An 18,700-nucleotide genomic window follows, 5' to 3' on the forward strand; every position below is an offset into this window, starting at 1 on the left:
GCTGCAGTGACACACAGCGGCTGCCGCCACCGCGGCCGCATCCTGCTGGCAGAAGGACCGAACCGGGCCGGCCCAGCAGCCTCCAACGCCGCCTCCGCCGCGGCACCGAGCCCTGGCAGAGCCGTGGAGCTGCGAGGACGGTGCCGCCGCCCCGCGGAGCGCAGCCGGACAGGATGAGGCTGTGGTTCCTCTTGGGAATCGGCACTCAACAGCTTCCTTTGCTCAACTTACAATGCAAATAATTAAAGCATTCTGTAGCATTAGTAATGCTAAATTAAAGCATTATTACTAACTAAAGCTTACAATGCCCAATAATTAAAGCAATTATTTGGCTTGGAGGTGTCCTGAGCAGGAGGGCAAAACCCCCAGCCGTTGTTGCATCTGCCCTGGCACCACGGTGCTTCGGGGACACCTTTGCTGGCCACAGTGGGATGCTTGGCTGCGGAGGAGCCGCTCACCCTTGGCTGTGCCCCCCAGGACAGAGCTGAGCCCTGCAGCCATTGCAGTCAGGCTGGACTGTCCCAGGGGTGCTGGCTGCGGGGGAGGTGAGCAGCTCCTGTCCCTCCTGCTAAGCCCCCCAGCGCACCTCCTGCCAGGCAGGTCTATCAGCGCCGGCTGGTGAACACGGTGATGCCGCTGGTGAGGAGCGGGCAGCCAGGAGGCGGGTGGGATGCCGGCACCACTGAGCGCGTTGAGGGTGCAGCAGTGGGCCCCGCTTCCCACCCAGGAGCTGGCAGCCAGGGCAGGCATCCCACTGGTGGGATCCCTCTGCACCCCCTGGCAACGAAGGGCCCACAGCCAGGACTTTGAAACTCCAAGCTTTATTCAGTTGCTTTGGCAGTGGCGTGCATCACATGGAGGGATGCAGGAGACGAGGCCATGGGGGGGGACAGCGGCAGCCAAGGCAAAGCTTGCTCCACTCCCCGCACCCCGGCGTGGGCCAGGGACTCTAGTTGGTGGGGTGGTAGGCGCCGCGTTGGTGCCACTGCATGTCCCGGATGCGCCTGACCGACTGGATCTGGGGGTGTTGAGCACCGAAATCTGAGCTGTCCTTGTAGTCCCCCTTTTCAAACAGGTACTGGTAGCCCCTGTAGCCAGGATACTGGTAGCCCACCCACCTGCCAAGGCAAGCACGGGGGTCACACACCATCACCCAGACCACTGCACAGCCGAGGCTGCTCAGCCACGTGATGCTCAGCGTTGCCCAGGCCCCGCCGCTCCTGGTACTCACGTGCCGCTCTGCACCCGCACGGACGAGACTTTCTCCTGATAGCCATGCGCGTGGAAGCTGGGCACGTCGTCATCTATGATTTCAATCTTCTTGCCAGTGAAGCTGGGGTTTTCGTACAGCACGATCTTGTGCTCCTGGCTGTCCTGCAGCGTGGAGAGCAGAAACTGGGCGTCAGCAGCTGCTGGTACCTGGGCTGGGTGGGGCGGGGGGAAGCCCAGGGCTATGGGGAAACCGAGGCAAGGGGCTGGCACAACACACTGCTGCTCCCACCGATGCCAGGGGTGCTCCGCATCCCTCCACACAGCTCAGAGAGCTAGCGCCCGCATGGGCACTGCCAGACTTACCAGCAGATGTCCTCCGCTCTGAGTATCACCTGCCATTGCCCCCATCCCTGTGCTCCCTCCGACCTCCCACCGGCTCCCCGGGCCCCGAGGGCTGGGGGTAGGGTGCGCAGGAGAGGGTGCCCCTCCGCCCCTGGGGCTGGGGAGGGCGGGGGAAGGCTGGGGAACACTTCTGGCTGCAGACCTTGGTCTGGCGGGTGGGTAGTGGCTGTCTGGGTGCTCTCACCACTTTGATGGGTCTCAGGGAAGTGATGCTGTCGCTTCTCCGGCTGTTGGTCCAGGAGTCCCAGCGGGGGTACTCACCCTTCTCAAACACAAACTGCTCCCCTTTGCAGCTTGCCTGCTCGTAGCCCACCCAGCTGGAAGAGAGCAGGGGGCGAGCTTCAGACCGCGCAGCGGCGCGGGGACCGACACCCTGGCACCGACCCCAGCAAACACCCTTGGGCTGAGCCCCCAGCCATGTCCCCTGGCAGGATTCAGGCCCCTCTGCTCCCTGCTGGAAAATGGAAACGAGTACCGCGGTGCCTGGTGAGGTGCCGGCAGCAGTGCCAGGGTGGGAGCGGGCAGCCCTGCCTGCGGAGCAATGTCTCTGCCCCACGTACAGGCAGGGCCCGGCACAGCCAGTCCTGGGTCTCTGCTGGCAACAGCCCCACAGGAGCACCGGTGCTGCCAGTGTGGATGCTCTGACGTGGTGACTGCCCATCCATGGTCCCCAGGGACCCGCAGAGGATGGGATCACCCACATGTCCTACACAGGACTGTGCTCCTCCTAGGGTGCTCTGCAGCTGCCCTGTTGCTCCTGAGTGCCCCCCCGCACTTCCCCAGGTGCTTTTCAAGGGCTCCCCATTGCCCAGAGCCCCCAGCCTGGGGAACACAGCCCCCCTCCGAGAGTGCACGCAGGGATCAGCAGGTGGTTGGGGAGAGGAGGTGCTGCCGGCAGCGCCACGCTCTGCTGAGGGGCTGCCATCCCCACCTGCCCCTGCTCCCAAAAGCAAGGGCACCAACTGGGGGTAATGCTGGGATCCGTGCCCATGCCCACACCCCTCCAGCTCCCTCCCGCCAGGCAGGGCTGAGGGAGACCAGCCCGCCCGGGGGATCCTGTCACCCCCTGCTCACCCACTGGCACCAGGCACCCACCAGGGCAAGGTGGGGAAGCAGCAGAGCAGCATCGACTATATGAAATCTGGGGTGTGATGCAGGCGCCGGCAGCAGGGAAACCCCCTCCACATCCCAGCCCCTGCCTCCCTTCCATGCACCACCACGGCCCCCCAGCCCCCTCGGCACATACGGTCCGGAGTGTACAAGGATGGAGCCCACTTTGTCCACGCCGGCTTCCTTCAGGTTGGAGCAGGCACTGCTGAGCTCATGGCAGCGGCCCTGGAAGTTCTCCTGCTCAAAGATGGCAATCTGGAAGAGAGCAGGGGCCTCAGCGTGGGACATGCCACCCCTGGCACCGCGAGGAGGAGCACATGGTGTCCCCAGCCACCGGCTCAGCATGGTCCCACGTCTGCTGCAGCCCAGACCTCGTGCGGTCCCTGCAAAACCTGCACCTCAGTAGTATTTAACAAGCCTGCAAGCTTGAACCAACGTTTCCATCCCTCTGAGCATGCAGGTCTTGCTCCTGGATGTCTGCGAGTCCCTGCCAGCACTGGCCCAACACCCTGGTGCCGCTCGCAGAGGGATGCCTGCACTCACACCAGGCTTCAAACAGCTGAGCAGCCCAGGCTCCAGCTCCAGCATCGCAGTCACCAGCAGGACACAGCAAGCAGGGCACCCAGCGGGGAGGCCCCAGGGCAGCTCCGGGGGCAGAGCACGGCCAGCTCAGCACAGATTTCACGGGTCAGTGGGGTGGCGGGAGGCAGATCTGCTGTGTCTGCAGAGGCGGCGGGAGATTAGGAGTTGAGCTGTTCCCACCCGCTCCGCCTGCACCGGGGCTGTGGGATGCCAGCAAAACCCCGTGCATCCCCTCCCTGCTCCCTGACCACTCATCTCTTTACAAACAGCTCAACACCACAGCTGGGCCATGTTCGGCACCAGCCAGGAGTGCTGCGGGGTGCTAGCAAAGGGCTGCATCGTGGCAGCTCAGCTGCTCCCCGTGGGTGTCCCAGGAGGCTGATTTGGGCACTCGGAGAGGTTGAGGGTGCCCTGGCCCTGCTGCAGAGCTAAGTCCCACACTGACCTTGGAGCTGGCTTGCTGCTGCTTGGAGGCTGGCATTTGGTGCTCAGAAGCCATCATAAGCTGTGTTGTCCACTGCCTTGGGAGGAAAACTTAGGAGGTTAAAAGCCGCCACCAAGGACACACCCAGGACTGTGCTCGCAGCCCCATGTCCATGCCCCCCATCCATACCCCATGGCCTGCCACTGGTTGCTCCTTGCTGCTGAGTTTCACAGAAAGGAGAAAGGGGTGCCAGGGCTGGGGCTCATGGCAGGGCGGGAGCAGGCTGGGTTTGCCAGGTCCAGTCCCTGCTCAGGGCTGCTCAGCACCACAAACCTCCACAGGCTCATGGAGGAGCCCAGGCAGTGGCCCCACGGCAGCATCACCCGTGATGGGACCTGCAAAGGGTCTCAGGCCCAGAGCAAGGGGACCCGTGAGCCCAGGGCACTCCCAAGTCATTCCCAGAGGAGCCCAGCCGCTGCAGCAGAGGCTTTTCTCGCTGTCCCTGCCCTGCAAATGACAGTCAAGGAGTCCCCGTCCCCCACAGGTGCCTGCACGGGGTGAGCAGGGAGAAGCACCAGCGCTCCTACCCCTTGCCCCAGCCGCGCGTGTGCGTGCGTGCGTGCATGCATGCGGGGGGGGGGGTTACTAGTGCCGAGCCCTCCCGGCTCCACTTGGCACAGCTGCCCCTACAAAGGACCCTCGTCCTCAAGCCCAAGGGGCCCCCCAGTGTCTGAGCGGGTGTCAAAACAGGTGAAAATGGCTCATTCCCAATAAAACAAAAACTGAGCCACGGCTGCAGGGACAGGACTGTCCCCACGGCTCACCCTGCGCGTGCCCACAGCCCACAGCCACCTCCGTGACTCTGCCCGGCGCTGCGGAAGGGAGCTCCGGTGCTGGGGGTCGGCAGGAGGCAACCACAACAAAAAGGACAATAAATAGAAAAGTCTTACCAGTTATACCAGTACCCGCTTGAGCCAGTGAAGGGCTGGGGCCGAGAGGTGGAATTTATACCAAGCTGTAAAAGAATGGTGCCAAAACTATTTACAAAATAGTTAAAGCATGATTCAAAGCGAGAATGCTGGATTAAAATCCAATGAAAACCAAGGTCAGCTGATCAGCCGCAGTCTTTGTCTCCCCATACACCAAGTTGGGGAGTTATTTCATTAGCTTTCACATTCGAGTCGCCTGCTTTGTTGGGTTTGTTGGCAAGGAGATTTGGAGTTTGCATGCATCAGCCGAATGCATGCCAAGACCCAGACCGGCCCTTGCAAACAAAGCACCCGCCAGCCCTGCTTCAGGAGTTTTGGAGCCAGAGACTTTATCCCTCCAACAAACCGGCAAGCCGCCCTGCCGCTGGAACTGCTGAAAACTGCTGAAGCTGGCTCTTTCTGTGTGCGATAATATGAGCCTTCAAATAACTGGTAAATGTCTGGTTTTGCCCGTCTGCATCCCCAGCAAGGGACCGCCCGCGCCCCGCAGCCGGTGCTGCCGCAGAGGGACCCTGCGAGGCTCCTGGGCCTGGGGGCACCAGGGCAGCCCCTTCCCGCTGCCAATCCGGGGCTTCGGGGATGGGCAGGGCCGGGATCTGGTCCTGGTGGCATAACGCAGTGGGGCAGCACCCGGGCAGCATCCTCAGTCTGAGCGCAGGGATGCCCGGGTGTTGGGCTCCTCCTCCGTCATCCCCCACCCTTTTGGGGTCCCTGAGAAGTGTCGCAGCCCCACGGGGCAGCAAGGAACAGCAGCACGGAGGCCCTTCCACCACACCAGGACAAAGCCGAGGTCAGCGGTGGGGGCTCACAGCCTGGGACGTGTCCCTGTAGCCGAGCTGTGCCTGGCACAGGCAACACCCTCCCAGGGATGAGCTGAGGGTTAAGGGCAGCAGCAAAACCCCTTCACTGGCATCTTCTGCCGGCTGACCTGGGGAGACGTGCCAGGATTGTGGGCTGATTTTGGCTGCAGCAAAGTGAGTTTCCTGGCCGGGGGGATGACACCGCAGCTATCAGACCCCCTGGGTGCTGTGCAGCACCCACAGCCCCTTCTCACTCCCCAAAGGAGTGGGATCCCCCCTTGTCACCCCAGCAAGTGTCACACAGCATTAATGTGGCCCAGACCAGCTCTCTTCTACACACAACTTTTCCTGGGGCTCCCACAGCAGATATGCTGCAGCCCCCCCGATGGCACCTCCGCATGCTCCCCCAGCCCCAGCGTCCAGGGCAGCCGCACGCAAGGTCACCTCTGCCGGGTTATTGCCACCAGAGCCTGCCCTGGCAGTGACACGTGGAGGGGTCTGTCCCCACGGTCTGCAGCTGCCCTGGCTGTGGGCAACGGGGCCTCGTGGGGCTGCAGGGACCACAGGTGGCTGTGCGGCTCTGCAAGAAACCACGCCATGCCACAGACAGGTTTTGGCACGTTGTGTTTGTGAGCAAGTGCCTACAGCGCTCCCAGCCCTGCCACCAGCCTCCTCCATTCCCTGTGCCTCCAGCTGCAGCACCACAGAGGGATCCAGCCACTGCCCTTCTCATCTTCCCAGGCTAATTCCTAGGGGTCCCCGGCCCAGGACACCCACGGACCTGCCCCAGGTTCCAGCGCAGGGCACATGCATCCCCGCGGCTGCCATCCAGCACATCCTGGTCCCTTGCGCACCCCAGCGAGTGGCAGACAGTGCTCGGCACAGCTCCTGTCAGGCTGCAGTCCCCTCCCTTTGGCTCTGCTGGGCTGGTTTTAGCTCATCTCAGCCACGGACAGAGGCAATGCCGCAGGCAGCTGCAGCTGCCACTGCCCAGGGCCCCAGCAGCCCCATGGGCTGTCCTGGGAACAGCTTTTGCCGCTGAGGGCCACGCAATCTCCTTTAATAGCTGCAAACCTGGGCCCAAAAAGAAAAGCTCTGGAGCAGCTGTTCAGTGATATGCACAATGTGCTCAGGCAGCATTGAGCCCATCTTCCCTCTCTGCCACCAGCCCCGGGTGGTCCCCAAACGTGGCTGCTGTGTCCCCGTGGCAGGGCTCTGCCGGCTGAGGTTGCTCAGTGCTGGGATGCCCAGCTCCCTGCTGGCATCCTCGGGGCACGTGGCCCAGGGGCGGCCGTAATCCCTGCCTTTGCAACCAAAAGAGCTGCCCAACGTGTCAGAGAGACCATCCCTGGGGAGCAACAACCCCGGCTGCTGGGGGGAAGCTTCCTCAGGGCCAGGCTGGGGGCCCTGCAGGGTGCTGGGGCTGGCATAGCCCTGACCCTCCAGGGTGAGTCCCCTTTTGGGATGCACAAGACCTGGCACTGCCTGCGGACGGCCATTCTCCACACCCCCACTACTCCTGGGGCCACCTCAGCCCCACCACCCCTGAGGCTGCCTGTGTCCCCCAGGACCCCCCAGCTGCCACCGTGCCCTTTAGGCTGGACACCCCCCCACAGTGGAGCAGGCAGGGCTGAAGAAAGTGTGGAAGGAGCCACAAGCAGAGCTCCCCCAGCCCAGGGAGATGCTTTGAGAAGGTGCAGTGTCACGGGAAAAACACTTGGCAAGTGCCGCAAGACCATCCCCCCAGGGCTGGGCCACCCCCGGCGTGGGCTTGTGTCTGCGCTGCTCCACACACCAGCCACACCAGCACCACGCCGTGGCAACACACAGGGGTTATTTTTGGAAAGCTGCAGCCTTTATATAACACTGCAAATACTCGCACTTTCCCTGCTTCTGCTCCGCACGAGAGATGCTGGGGCACTGCCATGGCACCCATCCACGTCCCACCATCCCCGGACTGCGGCTCCACTCACTGCACCCCCGCACAATCATGACCCTGGCTCCCGACCAGGCAGGCCCTCAGCAGCCTAAAGCTCAGAGCTTTATTGAGGTTTTTGCACAAAAAGCCACCAAGGTCGCAGCATCACGTCAGCCAGCCCCCAGCACGGGTGGCAGTGGGGGCAGCGTGGGGCCGGGGCATCCCTCAGCTGTTCTCGAAGCAGCCCTGCTGGTGCCACTGCTGGTCCCGCACGCGGCGCACAGACTGGATGAGGGGCTGGTTGGCATCCCACTCGTTCCAGTGGCGGTACTCGCCCTTCTCGAAGACGTGCTGGCGGCCCCGGTACCCAGCGTACTCGTAGCCCACCCACCTGCAGGGGACGGAGGCAGCGCTCAGCAGTGCCCAGGGTCAGCTGCAGCCCCCGACCCGGTGGGCACATGCCCACCCAGAGCGGGAGGGCAGCAGCGCCGTACCACCCCAGAGGCCGTGGCGCTGCTGGCGCCTCTGCCCACCGCAGCCACACGATGCAATACAGCACTGCCCAGGGTGACTGCTCCTTCGCCACCAAGTGCCACTGCAACAAGGCTGCAGCTGCAGAGCCCGGGTGGGAAATGCCATCGTGCTGGGAGGAGTTGGAGAGCCCGGGGCAGAGAAGGGGCCACAGCCCCACCACTCCTGCAGCAGTGCCCAGCGGAGCCCTGGGTCAGGATGAGGAGCTGTCACACAGCCCTAGTGACATTTCCTTGGCCCCCCTCACTCCCTGTGGGCCAGGGAAAGGGTGGCAGTGGGGAGGGAGCAAGGGACATGATGGGCATGAGCAGCATCATGGGGACAGCTGCCCCATCCCTTCCACCACCCTGGGGGCACCAACCACAGTGCCATGGGACAGGATCCCATTGGGGTGTCCCCATGTGCCCCCAGTGCCACCATCCTTACGTTCCGTTCAGGGCCCTGACGCTGGCTACGCGGTCCTGGAAGCCGTGGGCCCAGAGACTGGGGACGTCGTCGTCCACGATCTCCATCTTCCGTCCGGTGTAGCCCGCATTCTCAAAGAGGTGGATTTTGTGGTCAGGGCTGTCCTGGGGGAAGGTGTGGGTCAGGGGCTGCCCTGCCCTGTGCGCCTCCAGCCCCCCAAGACCCCTCCCCGCCAGCCTGGCAGTCCCCATTGCTGAGGCTGTGCTACTTGTCCCTGGGGACACAGACACCCGTAAGCAGCTGCTACTCACAATCTGGAGGGGGCGGATGGACATCAGGCTGTCACTGTTGTGGCTGTTGGACCAGGAGTCCCAGCGTGGGTAGTCCCCCTTCTCCAGCACAAACTGCTCCCCAGCGAAGGCTTGCCGCTCAAAGCCCAGCCACCTACGACACCGGGCGGTCGGGGATGGCACAGCCACCCCAACATAGGGGGAGCACCCCAGCACAAGGCGGGGCTGCTCCCCACAAGCAAGATGCAGGGAATGCTTTCCCTACCCCAGGGCTTGTCCCTCCTCCACACCCCAGACTTACGGGCCAGACTCCACCTGGATGGAGCCCACCTTCTCCAGCTCTTTCTCAGTGATGTTGGGGAGCTCCTCTGTCAGCTCACACTTCTTCCCCTGGAAATTCTCCAGCTCGTAGATTGTGATCTAAAGTGGGAGAGACGCCATCAGCTGCTGCTGCAGCCATGCTGCTGGGGGGGAACACCCGGCGCCGGTGCAGGACCCCCCTTGGCGAATGCAAGCAGCCGCAGAGCGAAGCGCTCCGGCCACATCCCCTCCATCCCTGCCACCCCACGCTGACGTCGCTCCTCTCCCGCGGCAGAGCTGGATCCCGCCACGTGCCTCTGCCCTGACAGATGGCTCCCAGGCTTCGCTCCACAGCCGGGTATTGGCCAAAGATGCTTGCTCGGTAAAACACAGGCTGATATTTCATCCATGACAGGCTGAAAACAAGTTGACCAGCTCTAACACAGCATCGAAAACGCGAGGGTTTGTGCTGAGAGACCTCCGGGGCCGTGAACTGCAGTCTCCTGCCCCCAGCCCGGTCACAGTCTGTCCTTTCCTTCTCACAGCTCCCTTCAGATCCATTCCTTCCCCTAGCCTAGCCTGGAACAAGCTCATTTTTTGGTGTTTTTGTCTAAACCCTGCTAGTTGCAGAGACCACAATGCCCCCAAGACCTCCCGCTCTTGGCAGAGCTTCGGGGCTGAGCTGCAGGACGATTTCAAGCCAGTGCCAGCGACCACAGCACAGCGGGGAGCAGGGCCCGGCGTGCCCAGCACAATCTGGGGACCAGGAAGGTCAGCACAGCAGCCAGGCTGCACGCGTTTGCAGCCACGCATCCCCCGGGCCCTGCCCTAAAGGGCTCCCAGCTGAAACCCCTGAGCCCAGGACAAGGGCAGAGCCTCATGCAGACACTGCATGATGGGGGGTATCAAGGGACAGAGGCGATACCTGTGGTCCTCAGGAACTTCTTTCCACCCCAAAGCAATAAGCAGCCCAAGCTCTCGGCACCTCTTTACCCTGTTTGCAGGATTTGCTCCCACCTCCAGCCTTCCTCGGCCAGGAGCGGCTTTGCCCGCTTCCCGAGCTGCAGGAAGGGCTGCGACCATTGCAGCACCCACAGCCGATTTACCTCTAACCAACCTACGAGCATGAGAATTATAACCTAAAAAAATGCATAAGGAATTTCACTGCTCAAACCTACAGTCAATCCCTGCCGTGACGGGATACTTTATCTCCGGGATTAGAACGCTGAGCAGCTGCACACCAGACTGCCAGGCAAATGTACTTGGCAGCCACAAACGCAGCGAGCAGCGTCTCCTTCTGCCAGGCAGCAGCAAATCCCCAGGACGAAGCCTCCCTCCCTGGGCCGCAGACCCGCGCAGCTCAGCTTGGTGGGCAAGGAGCGGATTTATCAGAGCGGTGATGCCAACGCGCTGCTGTGTTAGGAGAGCCGGAGGCCGCTTGCTTCCCCAGGACAACCTGCAGCACTTTGACACTGGTACCAGCCTGGTGCATGCCTGCTGCACTGCACGGTGACCTACAGCATCGCCCAAAGTCCATCTGTATCCAGTTGCCCCCAGTATACCTTGTAATTGCCACCTCGCTCGCCAGCACCCTCCCCAGTCGCCATCTGCTCAGGGGGACTTTGCTGGTCAGTCATTGTGCCTGGAAAACCCAAATTGTAGGAGGTTAAAACAGCATCACTTTTACGGGAGGTATCAGCCTTTAAATTATAAAGTGCTTAATAAAATAGAAAAGATGAAGCTGGCATGGGAACAGGTAGGAAGAGTTAACACAGTTCCCCCCGAAAGCAGCAGCTGTAAATCCCCAGGGACGTCCAGGCTAGAAGGAAGCACTCTGTTATCCATCCTCTTCTTCCTCCTGCACATGGGCCCTGCATCCTCACCCAGGCATCACACTGGGGCCAGAAAGCCCATGACCAAAACAAGCCATCTTCCAAGTGGCATAGGATCCCTCTCTGACCCGGGCAGCTCGCCCAGTTGCTCATTAAACTCATGTCTAAAAGTCTGTCCTTTGTTTCCAGCAGGAATTTGCTGGGTTTCAGCTTCCAGCTGCTGACATCTTTCCCTACTAACATAAATCTGACAGCTCTCCCCTGCTCCCGCAGCTCAGTGTCACAGGAGGCATCAGACCCTCCAGGAACATCTCACAAAGTTCCTACCCAAATAGGAAACCCTGCCCAAACACGCCTCGCCAGCTGCTCTCGCCACGCTAATGCACGGGGTTGTCAAGAGGTTAACGGGAGAGGAGTAAAAGAAACCCAGTTTGACCAGCGTCCTTAACCAAAACCCTGCAGCATCGCTTCTCGCCAAGCATTAGCAAAACATTCGCTATAGTGAGACCTCGACTCAGACATGCTAATTCTTTTTTTAAAGCCCCTTCCAGTCCAAGCAGTGCCGCCGCTACCTCTCCCGGCGTGGTTCCGCTCTGCCAGCCAGCACGAGCAGCCCTGCTATTTATGGGTTGCTTCTGAACAGAACAGCACATTATTTGGACGCTGATACAGCAGCTGCGTCTACTGAATTCCATCCATGAGATTTCATCTCAATAGCGCGGGCTCGCAGCGTGCTATGGAACCGTTATTCAGATTTCTCCCGGCTGTCCCTTAAAAATGTGCCACTCGATTTACAGAAGATTAACATCGAAATTCCCATCAGCATGTTCACGCTGCTTCTTGCCAGGTTCTCTGGAAAACTCTCCCGTCAGCAGTTAACGGGAGGGTTTAGCTTAGAAACCAAGCACAGCGCAAAGCAAAAAAAAACATGCAAAATATTTACAGCTTGTTTGGGCTGAAATGCAAGACGAGAGGCGGGGCCGGTGGCAGCTCTGAGGAGCTCCGCTGGAAGCGCGGCGGGGAAGCCGGGGACAGCCGGTTCCACGCCAGGAGAGCAGGAGCAGCACCTAAAACTTGGGCTCTCACCTCAGCTTTGACCCTTATCAGAAGAGTTTTCTCCATCAAACCGCTTTTCTTTCTTTGCACCTTGTTCATCTCCCTGCCCTGCGTGTTTGCCGGGAGCACTGCACACACGCTGCCCCAGGCTCAAGGAGACTAACGGGGTCTTTTGGGAGCCAAGTGCCTCATACATGGGTTCATCCATCTTTACAGGCAAAGCATGATCTAACAGGTTGGGGAAAGCAGAGTCCTTCCACACCAGCTGCCACGCTGAGAGCGCTCCACTTTGCTGGTAGCGGGTCCAATTCCCGCTTCTTCAGAGAACACTCAGCTACCTTCGGCCTACGCACATCTCCGTCTAGTACTGCTCCTGCAGGGTTTTCTACCTGCTCCGTGGGCCTCGTCTTCAAACTAAGAACTACACGATACATTTACTGAAATTGCCAAAAAGCTACTCCGCTTGGCCAGGTGGGACAGAGTTGAGGCTTGTCTGACTGGCAGACGGCCAGAAACCTGTCCGGTCTGCGACAGCACCCAGCTGGAGCTCCCTGCTGCAACGGGCTGTGCCGTACCACACATCCGAGCTGTTTATGGCAAGGCTCTTCATCCCCATCCCGTCACTGACGTAGAGCCACACTGGCGGCTCTCCGGGGGAGGCTCTGCCCCGGCGCAGGGCAGGGGCGGTGCAGCACGCCCGGTACGACAGAGACACCCCATGCAGTATCTGGTGCAGCGCTGTGCTCCGTCTCCAGCGGGCTCTTTCTCACCACTGCCTATTGCTGCAGTTTCTGATGAAGGACGAGACAAATCACATCCAAAGGAGCCTTGCCTTCCCGATGGGAGCCCGCCCGCGGGATGCTACACAGCTCCAACAAGCGGGAGCAGAGGTGGGGTGGGATAGGGGTCTCAGCAATGTGAAGCTGAGATGAAGGGCAACGGGCAGCTCAGCACAGCTCAGTAGCATCTGTTGTCACTAGTCAAATTACATTTTGTACCTACAAAGACCCCAGCACAGACAGCGGTTTGATATAGGCCATTTTTTATTGCAGTTCCTTTCCCAGTTTTCATCTTTTCTTTGAATATGGAACTTGGCTTGGCTGTAAGATCTAAAATCACTTCTGTACAGAAGAACTCCAAGGAGAGCATGGAAGGGATTAGTTTCTTTTACCAAACACAACAGCATCTGTTTTCAACAGATTAGAAATACAGAATTTTTCTTACCCGTCCGTTCCCTGCCAGCGTCCCCATTACACTTAACGCTGTAGTGGCTGCAGTGCCCGTGAATCTTCCGTTCCCAAACTCACGGAGCTTGCACGTTGATAAGGCAATTGCAAAAACATGACAGAGGGGGCACTAGATCTCATTGATTTGTCTTCCTAACAGAAATCAATTTCCTTTTGCTGTCAGCATCTTAAATCCCTTTGGGAAACGCTTAGAGCATAGCGTTAGAAAACAGGGGTTTTTTTTCTTAATATCCGGTAAAGCTAAACTTGAATCTTAATGGTACAGTACAATACACAACAGCCAGATTATCTTTATTACTTAGGAAACTATGTAGTACAAAATATTTTCTATAGCACAATATATTTATTGTGACCCATATTTACATATTCTATAAGGCTATGTGGAACAATATAAAATTTTAATCTATACAATAGCTCCTTTAAAAACAGGCTTGATACCACCATGTTTAATACAGAAAGATCGATAAGCCATTAGATTTTGTCTCTCCTCCTCCTCCAAATCCCACCAGAAGAATCATAACTTATTTCAGATTATATTTTTGCAAAAATACTTTGAGCAAAGAGGATGGCTGCGGGAGGGGGGCACACGGGCGGCCGGGCGTGCTCAGGAACGGTGCGCACCGGGACCAGCTCTTTAACCCCACCGCGGAAAGGGCGCCCACCAGAACGGGAGCTCCGCTCGCGTTGTTGTTGGGCGAGCACAACTAGGTCGGACCAGAGGCTCCTGGTGAGAGGCCTCAGAACAGTGCATCCCCAAATCCACAAAGCTCCATGGAGGCTGGTTTCTGCCCAAAAGCCCCATCCTCCCAAAAAGCCCACCTTTGTTCCTTTAATTCACATGAAGATCTAGGAAAAACAGCTGACGGCTCTCATGAGCACAGAGCTCAAGCTGATGAGAAAGCGTTTGCTTTTCCTTCACAGCACTCCTATTTGAGGACAGTGAGACCTTGCCCCTGGCACTCACCCCGAAGGCAGTGGCTGGGTGACTTGTCCAACACATCCTTCACACGTGGGGACGCGGGGCGGGCTGCTTTGCTGCATCTACACCGCGGGCTTGCCCAAGTGTCCCTCAGGAAGGCGAAGACAGCGATCTCTGACAGCCAGCGCCTTCCTTCATGCGAGCACAGTTTTGGCGACAGCACTATGCTTTTACTGGAATAGTTTGTTTCATTCAAGGGGATGGCTCAGCAGCTGCAGTAACAGCACTGAAAACACAGTGCCAGGAGCTCCGGTACCTGTATGTGCCTTCTGCAGAAGAGCCACACTGCACGGCGGCATGCTGCGCCTCCCCCGCCCAGGAGAAGGGGTGGTTTTACTGTTCCAAGTCAGGCATCGGCAGCAAGTGGCCGGCAAGCCCCCTTCCACCACACCACGTGTGGAACACGCTGCCATAACCCAGAATACCAGAGTCAACTGGCTTTACAATTTTTCACAAACCAGATACAGCCTAGTCCATGCTGGCGATGGGGCTCTCCCCCACGGCTTCGCTCTGACCGCACTCGGGGTACCACACACAGAGAGCACGTTTGGGCTGGGACCGCAGGAGTTCTGGATATGAAGTTCCTCCCGCTCCAGAGGGTGAAGCTAAGTGTCTGCCAAAGGTGCTCTTGCTTCCTATATGCAATAACACTAAGGGCAACCATATTGCTGTATCAGCAATAGGTTTTTTTTCATATTAAGGGGAAAAAGGTATAGAGACAGAAGTGCCTTTTGCTGGGGCATGGACTTTTAAAGCACTGCATTTTAAACTTTTTATGTGATATTTGTCTTAGAACTACCCTGATCCCCACTAAGCTGCTTTGGTATATCAGCTCTCCAGTTAACACCTTGACATCAAACCACATCCTCAGTTGAATACCTAAGACAGGAGGCATATTTCAGTGTGTTTGCGCAAGAACTAAAGGTTATAAACTAACTGATGCTGCTGCTCCAGATGAAATGGGACGATTAACAGTTTGCATCGATAAGTTTGACACACAGTGCATTTAACAGTTGGCCGATAACTGTCTGCAAACAAACAAAAGGGTAAAGCAAACTTCTGTACAAGCAAAAAGGTGGGGGTTAATTCCTATAGGGCCACTTTATAAAAACGTTTCAGACTTCAAAGGCTGAAGAACAGAAACGCTGCACCTTTCTCTGCAGGAAGTAAAACCAAAGCAGCAAGACTCCGAACAGCTACTCAAACTCAAGAACTCAAATTAAAGCCTCACAGACCTTAAAGAGGTGAATTTGCAACCAAAAAAATAAAAAGGAAGAAATCCGCAACTGGGGATTCCAAATAAAAAGAAACAGAGCAGCAGTGGAATCCCCAAATGACAAACTAAAACAGAGGGAGGATTTCTGGTAATAACGAGAGAAAAGTGCAATCAGAAAAGAAGTATTTCTAAATCCCACAAACCATGTACTTTCACTTTTATAAAACACTTCTCTACTGATGCAGCCTTTTAAATCAGCACACAAAGATGAGCAGCTGGAGAGGAACGGACGAGGGCACCACACTCCGCGGTCTCCATCGCGTTTGTTATTACTCAGACACCGTTAGGGCAAGAGCTGAAACCTGCTCTACGGCAGGTAATCAATGAAAAACATACCTGAAGGAAGTGCTGAAGCTAAGAGCTCACTCCCGTCTCGTATTAACAGCAAAAAAAAGTACATGGCAACAAAAGTAAAAGCATAAAAAAATTCAACAAGCATTATTTGGAATTAAAATAGAATTGTATAAAGTGTATTACAGTATGTTCTATCATTTAAGAAGTAAATACATATTTATAGATCTTTTATTACATAGTGATAACCTGAAGAGAAAGAAATAGATATTTAATCCATGTACAATATAAAGAAGTGACAGAGCAGAAAAAACACTTTCCCATTCAACAACATTCTAAAGATGCTTTTTAGTTAGACATTTAAGCATTAAATATTTCTCAGTAGTAGGTTAAACTACTAAATACAGTAAGTTTCAGTGCATTGTCCAAGCAGACGTGGAAATGCATACACATTCAAAGGGCTTTGTGGAAACCTAGTACTAATCCCCTCAGTTTCCTCAAACACAGAGCAAACACCGCAGTTACAGAATTTCTGGCCTTCATTTATTAGACCAAGAACCAGTAAATCCTCCAACTATTGGTAACGCAACACTGTCAACCCGCTGAATTTGAAAATCAAGCCTGTGTAAATATTCTCGTAAGTGAGGGGAATTCACCTGATTTTCAGATACTGTTTAAAGTAAGCCCCACTTCATCTGAGTAAGAAAAGCAATCGCAATTCTCCTCTCGCGCCTACAAACACTGCTGCCCAGGGCTGACCAAAGCGCGCGTCTCGCACGTGGTAACTGATGGTACCCTGGAGTGCTGCCATTAAAGAAGTATCCCAAGAGATACGTATGCAAAGCTTATCTTAAGAGAGCTGCCTTTTCTGCCATCATCTAAAGAAGAGGGAAGAAAATACGTGCAACATTTTAAAATAGGCTAGGAGTAGCTCTTTAATAGCGGTGAACCGCCTTCAAATGGAAGCTACCTCCCATCGCCCAGGGTCAAAATCTTGGGTGATCATTTCTTAACTGGTATCAGAAGGTGCTGTAAAACTGTAACGGTGGCAACAGCTCTGATGTGAAATAGGGCAAAGCGGCAAGTAAAGTTTTTTTACATAAGAGAAACGTATTCATTTCATCTCCATTAAGTACAGGGAGCTATCGGAACTAAATCTGGGAGAGAGAGAGATGTGCATATGGGACTTGTCTCCTGACATACTGCTGTTATTTCCTACGAGCAGACTGGGACTAAAAATCACCTCGTCTGTGACTCCTCCATGAGAGGAATTGGCACATGGTTTTGGCAGCTACAAGCTTGATAGACAGCAGACCAGGCATGCCACTCCGGCTAGCAGATGCACCGTTGTGGTAACCCCACGTAAATCAAGCTTTGCAAAACGCTGATTGTAATTAAAAAAAAAAAACAAACACCAAACCCAACAAAAAAGGAAAATTAGTTCAAGTGCTGGTGCTTTAATATCTAAAGAAGCCCGTCAGCAGGACACGGGAAGCGCAATGCAAGGAGCAGCATCTGCTCCTGTCCTGCCCCAGGCGGCTTTAGGGCCGCCGGCGCTGCAGGAGGGCACCCGCGGGGAGAGCGCTCCCGCCTCCCTTGGTTTTCCATGTTGCTGCTTTCTTAGTTGAGTCGAGAGGAACACTGTCACGACAGAATAACCTTCCTCATTGGGCTACATTTTTAAAGTTTACTGAAAAGAGCACTTATTTGGGGAAAGAATAAAGTATGTCTTAAGCGGACATATTCGTTGATTTCAGGATCTGTATTCAAAGATATTAACATATTTGAGATATTAGTGATATTCTTAACACCCGTGTTATGCATGAGATATCTATACTATATTATAACATTGGTCTTACCAAAAGAAGAAAAGTAAATCATCTGAGAAACTGAAGATCACATTTAGGTTATCCCACAAAATCAGCATAAAAATAAAAACTTAAACCTGGTATTTACAGATTAATGAATAAAAATATGAAGTGGGACTATCCAAACTGCTATTAAAGTGACATTCAACAATTAACTGGAACCCTGATATGAGTAACGTCCTCCCTCTTCCCTTCCTTTTTTTTGTTATAAAAACAGTATTTACTTTTTTTTTTCCTTTTTTTTTTTTTCAAAGAGAACTGGTTGACATTATTGCTTGATCCTTGTTAGGAAAGACATTCCAATGAAGCAATTGTTCCACATGCTGACAAAACACAGAATATACCATTTAAAGAGTGACAAAAGTTAACATTTTGTTCATCTAAAAATTATATTAATCTGCTAGGTCAGCAGATCACACGTAAATATAAGCCAATCAAAAATACATTATACAAAAAATAATCAAGTTTCCTTTTCAATATGGCAGTAAACATAATTTGTTCTTTCACTCTCACTTCCCACAAACTTCATTCTAAGTAGGAGCTTACTATTTTTTCACAAAAAAAAAAAAAAGAGATAAATTTGATTAGAATTGTTATTTTCATAAACAAACACAAAGCTCAGCCTTACACCCGACACGTCTACCAGAAGTCATACTTCGGAGCTGCCGAACACCTACGTAGAAATGTAGTCTTTGTTCAACAGTGAGGGGACTTTTCTGGGGCACAGCTCTCCTAGATCAAACATTACAATCTTTCAAGACTTTCTGAAGTACTAACTACGAACCACCGGTTCCTCTTCCAGGCAGGTCTAAGGTGACTATCCTCCCGTATCTGAAAAGATACAGCTTTGTATTTGACTATGAATATTAAGCAGCTTTCTCCACAAAACAGGAAGGCACCATGCACATAGCAGTTGAGGCAGGAAGCAAACAGCAGCAACATGACATGTGAATTTTAGGTTCAGATGAATTAAGGCTTCTGTTAAACTTCTTTAGCTTCTTCTAGTTAGAATCGCTATCTGGAAAGAAAAAAAAAAACAAAAACAGAAGCAGTTGAAGTAATGGTATGACATGGTCAAGAAGGCAGTCAGACCCCTCTCAGTGTCTGTAACAGGACAGCCCCCACAAATGCGTATTACTGTTGTAGTGCTATCTTGGCCTCGTCCTATCTAATGGGCTGAACGCTCAA

The 18,700-nt window shown here is 55.2% G+C and overlaps 3 protein-coding genes across 9 annotated transcripts in view; all 3 read right to left on the reverse strand.

Annotated features, from left to right (window-relative positions):
- Positions 1 to 808: 808 nt before the first annotated feature.
- On the reverse strand, positions 809 to 6,469 carry CRYBB2 (crystallin beta B2). 3 transcript variants are annotated; one of them, XM_075110392.1, is made up of 7 exons: positions 6,301 to 6,469; positions 4,681 to 4,745; positions 3,752 to 3,827; positions 2,861 to 2,979; positions 1,757 to 1,931; positions 1,232 to 1,374; positions 809 to 1,118 (listed from the first exon to the last, which is right to left on the reverse strand). In XM_075110392.1, exons 3-7 carry the CDS (start codon positions 3,806 to 3,808, stop codon positions 950 to 952), a joined length of 663 nt encoding a protein of 220 aa, XP_074966493.1. In that variant the 5' UTR covers positions 3,809 to 3,827; positions 4,681 to 4,745; positions 6,301 to 6,469; the 3' UTR covers positions 809 to 949. The 3 variants fall into 3 exon arrangements, with proteins under 3 accessions (XP_074966493.1, XP_074966494.1, XP_074966492.1); XM_075110393.1 differs by having other exon boundaries at positions 1,799 to 1,931; positions 6,301 to 6,422; XM_075110391.1 differs by lacking the exon at positions 6,301 to 6,469 and having other exon boundaries at positions 4,681 to 4,816.
- Positions 6,470 to 7,539: 1,070 nt separating this feature from the next.
- Positions 7,540 to 10,674, reverse strand: CRYBB3 (crystallin beta B3). Its single transcript, XM_075110394.1, has 5 exons — positions 10,526 to 10,674; positions 8,965 to 9,083; positions 8,685 to 8,817; positions 8,395 to 8,537; positions 7,540 to 7,828 (listed from the first exon to the last, which is right to left on the reverse strand). Exons 1-5 carry the CDS (start codon positions 10,598 to 10,600, stop codon positions 7,663 to 7,665), a joined length of 636 nt encoding a protein of 211 aa, XP_074966495.1. The 5' UTR covers positions 10,601 to 10,674; the 3' UTR covers positions 7,540 to 7,662.
- A 5,127-nt stretch (positions 10,675 to 15,801) lies between these two features.
- Positions 15,802 to 18,700, reverse strand: part of KIAA1671 (KIAA1671 ortholog) — an 87,251-nt gene continuing 84,352 nt past the window's right edge. For all 5 annotated transcript variants that reach the window (XM_075110604.1, XM_075110607.1, XM_075110606.1 and 2 more), the window contains one exon: positions 15,802 to 18,530. The gene's annotated coding sequence lies outside the window, so the exon portion shown is untranslated. The remainder of the gene's footprint in view (positions 18,531 to 18,700) is intronic.

This window comes from Phalacrocorax aristotelis, chromosome 15 (assembly GCF_949628215.1).
Source record: "Phalacrocorax aristotelis chromosome 15, bGulAri2.1, whole genome shotgun sequence".
Taxonomy (NCBI): domain Eukaryota; kingdom Metazoa; phylum Chordata; class Aves; order Suliformes; family Phalacrocoracidae; genus Phalacrocorax; species Phalacrocorax aristotelis.

Bases quoted from the DNA above. Each gene is read 5' to 3' on its own strand.
- CRYBB2 (XM_075110392.1), bottom strand. From the start codon at position 3,808: ATGATGGCTTCTGAGCACCAAATGCCAGCCTCCAAGCAGCAGCAAGCC. The intron at 1,932-2,860 runs GTATGTGCCGAG...GCTCTCTTCCAG, and splicing joins ATCCTTGTACACTCCGGACC to CTGGGTGGGCTACGAGCAGG. The intron at 1,375-1,756 runs GTCTGCAGCCAG...TCCACGCTGCAG, and splicing joins TACCCACCCGCCAGACCAAG to GACAGCCAGGAGCACAAGAT.
- CRYBB3 (XM_075110394.1), bottom strand. From the start codon at position 10,600: ATGACTGACCAGCAAAGTCCCCCTGAGCAGATGGCGACTGGGGAGGGT. The intron at 8,818-8,964 runs GTAAGTCTGGGG...CCGGTGTCGTAG, and splicing joins ATCCAGGTGGAGTCTGGCCC to GTGGCTGGGCTTTGAGCGGC. The intron at 7,829-8,394 runs GTAAGGATGGTG...CGTCCCCTGCAG, and splicing joins GTCAGGGCCCTGAACGGAAC to GTGGGTGGGCTACGAGTACG.